Genomic DNA, 7694 nt, shown 5'->3' with positions numbered 1-7694 from the left:
ACGTTGATTTGTCGCTTATTTACAACCAATTGTTTTGATTTTTAAAAATAATGAAAATACATATCTAAATGAATTTGAGATGCCTTGGTATTATGAATGTCATCTTCTTAAAGTAAAGGAATAGCTATTTATTTTATTAATTCAAATTGTTCTAAAATAGAAATATATTATTCATGTAGTGCCTTAGCCAACCCAGGTTTAGGTATATGTCATAAATGTGTCATATAAAATATGCGTCATACATATTTTAAACAAAAATAATTGATTGAGAAATAAAAGGTGGCTTTACAACAGACAGACTATTAAAACTAAATAATAATAATAATAATAATTTGCAAATTTGATTAAAAAAAAATAAAAGCTGGAATACCTTCCTATAATTAGGCCTCTTATCACAAGGAGCATTTTACATTCCTATTTCCTGTATCTCGTTTTAAATATCATAAAATAATAAGTTTAGACGAATCGACAAAAGTTTGAACTACTTGTTATTCAAATGCAACACACGAAATAATTTATAACACAGAATGTTCCTTATTTAGCACGGTGATTTGTCGCTTATTTACAACCAAGGTTCAGCTACGCCTAAACAGTTTTAGTAAAATCGTAGGCTTATGTTTTATAACCTAATCCTTTTTTATCAGGTTATTGGGCTTCGCAAACATAGACTAATAAACCAACCGAACATTAAAATACTATTTACACATACTGTATGAACAAAAAAAAAACAAAAACAAAACCAAACACAAAAAGATTAAAATTGGTGCATGAACATTAGGTTAATATCCAGCAGTAATCCTTCCAAACAAAGCAAATTTCATCATTATATTTCCTCATATTGCAAAGGCCGGAAAAATACTACTGGATGAGTATTGTCCTTCAATAATAAACACATTCAGGAGGTGTCACAAGCTGATATTTTTTTTTTTTTACTCATCATGGACAAAAACCTGATTTATATTTACTCCCACACAATAATACAATACAAGTCATTTATACAACATATCACGTTGTGGTTAGAGTTCTGAGTTCTATTTAGGCTTACAGCATATTTGACTACTGTAATAACAATGAAAGTTGATCAAAATCAACAGAAAAATTACTTGGTTTTTCTGTTTTTATTTCTAAATCTGCTTCTTGATTTTTGAAACGCTTTGTACCATTAACGTCTTTTCTAAAGAATTTTTGATGTCATTTTATTGTATTTTGCTGTCTTTTATCTGTATTTTGCTGTTTAATTGTACTTTTTAGCAATTTTTATACATTTTAAACTGTAAATCACAAGCAATTCAGTCTTGTTACTGTCATTTGTGATCTGAATAAATTGAAATTGAAATTGAATTAAATTGAAAATGAGAGCAATTAGTGATATTACTTCTCATTCATTTGTTCCCGGAACGCCGCCCTCAGCGGCGAGTGTGAAGCACAACTCGGGATCAAAAGTGGAACGTGAAATTTGGATATGGTTTCGTAGTCAGATTTGCGAGATAAACGTCAGCTACCCGTATTTCTAAACTGAGACGTCAGTGGGAGCTGTAATTTGTATGGCAAGGAGATTGAGCAACCCTTCATTCATATTAAGGGAATTTACGCCCATAAACTTTGTAGTTATTAATATTTTGGTTATAATAGAAAATATTCATTTTTTGGTGACGCCACACTCACAATAGTTAGCATGCATACGTCATAAGCTAGATACGTCACCTTTTCCCGGCGTGCTTTTTTCATGGATAAACAAACACCACTGCTTTGCACATGGATGCCTTTCCCAAGCCATGGCTACAAGAGCCGCATTGTTAGCATTGTATACTTAATATATATAAATATACTTAAATAAGGTACATCTGCAAATGAATTATTCTTAGTTATTTTTTTTTTTCTTATTTTAAGTTATTTCTTCCGAAAGTGTAATTTCTATCACATATAATTCCACTGTCTTAGTTAGGCCTAGGCCTAGTCTTATGCCTCATCGTCCCCCGATACACAGTACATCAGCAGCCCCTCCCCCATACAGTACAGACGTTTGCTAGGTAACAACGTGATTGCACCTTCCTTCCCAGGTGTTCATGTAACATTGACATAATTGTTAGCTAACCAGTTGTGTGTATTTCTTTGTGAAAATGAGTACCGCGGCGTACTCATTTTCACAAAGCATTTGCATCCCCTCTTGGAAAGAGGGATTCGAAATAGTTGTCTCCATATCTTTGCTAATTAAATTAATCACCGTAATTTAGCTTACACTTATGAATTTAGGGAGCACTTAAAATGTAAAATAATCATTTCACTACCCGACAAACTCCGAACTTTATTCATTCATTAGGCCTACATAATAGTTTCATATTGCTGTACTATATACTCCAACATCACTGGCGCATGGTAACAACCAACTGACTGCAGACCATTTCCGGTCACATATTACTCTCCATAACACAGCACCCCCCTAGTTCCGTCACCTCTGGATATTTTTGAAGTTACTCATGTATCTGTTTGTAATTGTTTAATTATTACATGATATAATTTGCCATAAGATTTAATTAAATATTTTTCAATTAACACTACTCCACTGGTACTAGAAATTCTTTCAAAACCAAATTAAAAACAAAATTAAAAAAAAAACAACTTTTACTGCAGCAGAATGTATCTTCTGTCACATATTCTTAAACCTGATAAAGGAAATGGTGTTGCAATAATGAAGAAAACTGATTATATCACATCTATGACGAACATGTTCTCTGATTTAACTAAGTTTAAGAAATTATCTAACTGTTCATTAACCATGCAGCTTAATGTTATTAACTTATTACTATAATTAGTGCTATTGCTATTGATAAAGCGTTTATTTTATTTTATATATTGCTTTGATTTTATGATGTTGACATCAATAAGCATGCACTTGCCTTTTTTCAACTTACTTCATTTAAAATTTAATGTGATATTATAATTATAAAAAACCCCAATAAAAAAAACCCCAATTTTAATGGTTGATGAAGAGTTTTTTTCATTATATATTACCATATTTACAGCTTTTCATTAAATAAACGATATATTTTTCTTTCAGAAATCAATGAAATTGGAAGAAATAAACAGAGAAAATGGAAGGTAAAGAAAATGGAAATTGAATTACATGTATATGTATATTTGTATTTAATATGAGAGTATTCAAAGTTATGTATTTAATTTATTTAATAACACGGCATTCATAGTATTAGAGAACGATGAGCCCAGTGAATCCCATGAATAATTTCCAAATCAAGTTCAAAATGTTGTTATGATACCTTGTTTTTATGATTAAAAAAATGCTTCAGTTTGGTCTAAATTTGCTTCATTTTTTGGAACAAATCTTATTAAATAAAAAAAAAACGAAATAAATATACAATGTAAATATAAATTTAAATGTCATAAACATAAGGATGATAAAAAAGAACAAAAAAGGAAACATGAAAAATAAATACCGTATAATATGAATATTATTATTTACCGGACATACCGTAACTGATAGAATTTAAAAAAATTAACGTTTTTGATGTATAATTGATTGATTGTTTAATGACATTTTATGGATTATATCTTCTGTGTATTGGTCAGAGTTCTAAATTTAACTTTAATTAAAATATAAAATATAAAACATAAACAAATACGATTGAAATTATTACAGTTAAATATTGTTGTTAAAGCTATTAACAATGTAATGTAACCATTGATATACTTTTTTCATTTGTTTGATTGTTGGGGTAATGCTGGTTTCATCAGCTTCTGATTCGAAAACATTTCGTTATATTATATTATTGATTAACCTATTAGAAATGAAGGTGGGATGCTCACACACAAGAGAAAAAATATTCATATATCAGAAAAATATGATGTGACGTATTTCATAATTCATAATGGAGTGTACGTATGATTTGACACAAGGTAACATGTATTTCATGATACCATGGTTCGAACGTATGTTCATAAGAAATTCTTTTGGAAGCATGTACACAAGATGATAATGATAATATAAAAAAAAGAAAAAATGGTAGTGTAATTTATTTTTTTCATAGAATTGTCGGATATGAGATTCAATGTTCTAAAAATGGTTTTCTCAAAATGGTATGACGAAAACAGATGTCTTACTATGTTGAAAGTGTTGTTCAGAGAGCATGTTGGAGTTGGGAAATTGGCAAATATAAGAAACACGATGGACTTGTTGAATGATTTAGTTCGATCTAATCGTTTGAGTCCAAGAGACTTGACTATCATTTGTGACACTATTACCGTAACTAAACATTATGCTCTTCAAAGGAAAATCCAAGAGACTTTTCCATCATTCCCGGATATTAGGGAAGGATTAATTTCAACAAAATTCACATCTCACAGACAAAAGCTAATGAAATTTGGGATGGCACTCACGCCAGCAGATGTGAGGCAGATTGACGGATTATATAACACACCTTGTAAGGAATATGAAGACGCGTGGACTATGATTATTGATCTAGAAAAGAATCTAAAAATCAAAGAAGACATGACAGATTTCTATCAATCATTAGAAGCACTTAATCTCCGCCTGGCGTTAAATGCATTAAAAGAAGGTACAGTAATTCTGTTCTAATCTCGTTGCCTTTTTGATTTGATGCATATCCAGTGGTCCATACTTTAATAAATATAACTGTAAATAATACAGCTATGTCTATACATATAACAAATTGATAAATAACAGTGAACATGTTGTAATAATCGTATCAAGCATAGTTCAAAGACGTTTTTTCTTGCTGTCAAGGCACGTATCATACCCAATCCATTAGGCCCACAGAGGTCTATAAGATATCGTGCAGTTGTAACCCATCGTTAACTTTCTCTCATTCAACTGACTGAAACGCTGACACACATTGGAGCTGTGGACATGCTAGAAAAGCTTATAGGTTGCAGCTGGGAAATTATAGTAAATGATATTCTAATCAAGTTGCTGTGTAGCACATTAAACAATATATAAATATATATATATATATGTATATATATAAATATATATATATATATATGTATATAAATATATATATAAATATATATAAATATATATATATATACTACTCCTAACTAACTCATAGGGTGAAAAATCCTTTGTCTATATTTCTCCTTAACGTCGTTAAAATTTCCCCTTAGCGGCAGTATTTTCGTCTTAAGGTATTATTTCTCTCTCAAAAATTATTTAATAATATATATAAATGGTCGTAGAAATATTTGAATATAGTTTTACCAGTACTCAGTATAATAACTGTCTCTTATACACATCTCTCATAGATATTGCAAACACACCATCAGCTTTGGGGACAAACTTTACATCCCCGGCTTTGGTTTATAGGACTAGACCTGTGGGTTCTCCACATATTCAAGAAGCGTACCGAATGACAGGTTAGTTTCAGATATCTCCATATCTAGTCAAACTGAAATTGGTATTATTAGAACATTTCTATATTCATTTAAAATTCAACCTGCTGAATACAAATGTGAGCTACCGTAAGCAAATGATAATAATAATAATAATACTATTCAGTCTTTTACTGAGATGTCTGAGCCATAGAGTGGAGTGATAAATATAATTTAATTCAAAATAGTATATGATAAATATTAATGTTCATTTTATTCAATAATTTCTTTAAAGAACTGTCTTCATTGGAATTCAATCAACTGCTCGGAAACGTGTCCTCGTGGTGGGAACACTATGGAAACGTGAATATGTTAAAAGTAATACTTAGCGAATTTAAAGTTATTCCTGTATCACTGATGGAGGAGCAAAACCAGCCACGTTCTCTCTTTCAGCTTCTTAAAGGCAGTGGGCTTATCAGCCAATCAAACGTCGATGTCATCATCGAAACCGTTGTATTGGGTGGCCAAAGTGGTGTAGAACCAAAGATCAAAGAATCGATACCGACATTTCCCGGATTAAATCAAGTTGAAATCAATAGTTTTTCGAAACATCGACGAAATTTGCTCGAATTTGGCAAGGTAATAGGCACAAGTAACAAAGAACGCATTGGTTACCTGTTTGATCTTCATGTTCCCGAACTAAAGGATCAGTGGTGTTTAATATTTCAATTGGAAAAGAGGCATATTCTTACTGAGGATCTACATGTTAAACAAGCTTTCGTTAACAAAATTATGGACAATGGTATGATAGCTGAAGCCCAAGCACTGAACACATATTAAAATGAAACCTAACGAAACAATGACAATTATTTTATTTAAAAAGAAAAAAAACCAAAAAAACAATAGTACTGCAGAAAAAAAAAAACCAAAAAACAGAAACAAAAACAAACAACAACTAATTTTAAGTTAAAAGAAAATAGTATGCTTAAGAATTAGACTATAACGGGCTGTGATGCATTAAATTTGGGCAGCGGTACTAAACGTTAATGGATATTAGGAACGCATAATTAAGCCGCCTTATTACATAACAGACATGTTCTGCAAAATTCAAACATTCGGAACGTGCCTCTCGTCATGATCAACATCATTGACAGACGCATCATCATCATCATCATCATTACCATACTTTATCATGATGATAATCATAATTATGTATCTCAAATCATTGATCACCATAAAAATTATATTATTATCATCAGCACCATTATCATCATCATCATCACCATCATCATCATCATTATTATTATTTATTATTATCATCATCATCATCATCATTATCAACATTATCTCATCATCACCAACACCATCACCACCATTACCATCATCATCATCGTCACTGTCTTCGTCGTCGTCATTATTATTATCACCATCATCATCATCACCATCATCATCAGACGCATTGTTTGATCAAACATTTCTTCTTTTCATAAGTAATAATTACGACATAATAAGTCGTAATTACGACTTAATATGAAGTAACTACGACATAAAAAATATGTATATTTCAGTAACCTTAATAGGCTTTTGTAGATATAATAAACATGCTACAGAGGTGGGGTATACTCAGTTATTTTAGTTGCTCAATTTATTGCCTATTGGGGCCACTGAAATATATATTTTTATGTCGTAATTACGACACACGTATATCAGTGACCCTAATAGGCTTTCGTAGATATTATCATCCTTTTTCGTTTGACTATAGGGAGTCAAAAACTTTTAACAGTTTCGTGCCATTTTCAGCCGAATTATATTCCTTATTCCTCCTATTTGTTCCCTTATTAGTTCAGGTCATCCTAAGTATATTTGCTATGACCCATCCATCAATCACCAACCACTTACGAAACCCAGTGTTGTACATAGGTTCTGAATAATAATATAGTTTAGTTTCATTTTTTTTTTTTTTTGCAGTTTTATTGAATAGTGTTTGTAAATTCTGGTAAAGTTTGCAGATATGTCACTATAAAGTATGATGTACTATTTTTAATGATGTTTAGATAATTATTATATTAAAAGTAATGCAATATTTTATAATATATATTGAAATATGATAATTATGAAACAGGTTCATATATAATACATTTAGTCTTAGTTTTTCATTCGCTATAATATCTATATAATGCTTAGCATTTTTCTTTATATTCTAGGTGTCGGAATTTTTATATTCTATTTTGTTTTTAAAATATTGAACGATTTTGTGTGATAATAGTGTTATGCTCTCAAAAATTATTTAATAATATATATAAATGGTCGTAGAAATATTTGAATATAGTTTTACCAGTACTCAGTATAAT

At 30.4% G+C, this 7694-nt stretch overlaps 1 protein-coding gene across 4 annotated transcripts in view; it reads left to right on the top strand.

Annotated features, from left to right (window-relative positions):
- Positions 1-6234, top strand: part of LOC117112680 — a 12899-nt gene extending 6665 nt beyond the window's left edge. For 2 of the 4 annotated variants that reach the window (XM_033255817.1, XM_033255816.1), the window contains exons 2-5: positions 3059-3099; positions 4044-4571; positions 5278-5388; positions 5639-6234. In XM_033255817.1, coding sequence (XP_033111708.1) covers positions 3093-3099; positions 4044-4571; positions 5278-5388; positions 5639-6183 — 1191 coding nt within the window. In that variant the 5' untranslated portion in view covers positions 3059-3092 and the 3' untranslated portion in view covers positions 6184-6234. Of the gene's footprint in view, positions 1-1834; positions 1839-3058; positions 3100-4043; positions 4572-5277; positions 5389-5638 lie in introns of those variants that run through there. The other 2 variants (XM_033255819.1, XM_033255818.1) reach the window with 2 other exon arrangements.
- The last annotated feature ends 1460 nt before the right edge of the window (positions 6235-7694 follow it).

The sequence above is a fragment of the Anneissia japonica genome, unplaced genomic scaffold, assembly GCF_011630105.1.
Source record: "Anneissia japonica isolate Jap-2015-1 unplaced genomic scaffold, ASM1163010v1 scaffold288053_len460827_cov147, whole genome shotgun sequence".
Lineage (NCBI taxonomy): Eukaryota > Metazoa > Echinodermata > Crinoidea > Comatulida > Comatulidae > Anneissia > Anneissia japonica.
Note: the sequence above shows the minus strand (reverse complement) of the source record. Positions and strands in the feature narration are given on the sequence as shown.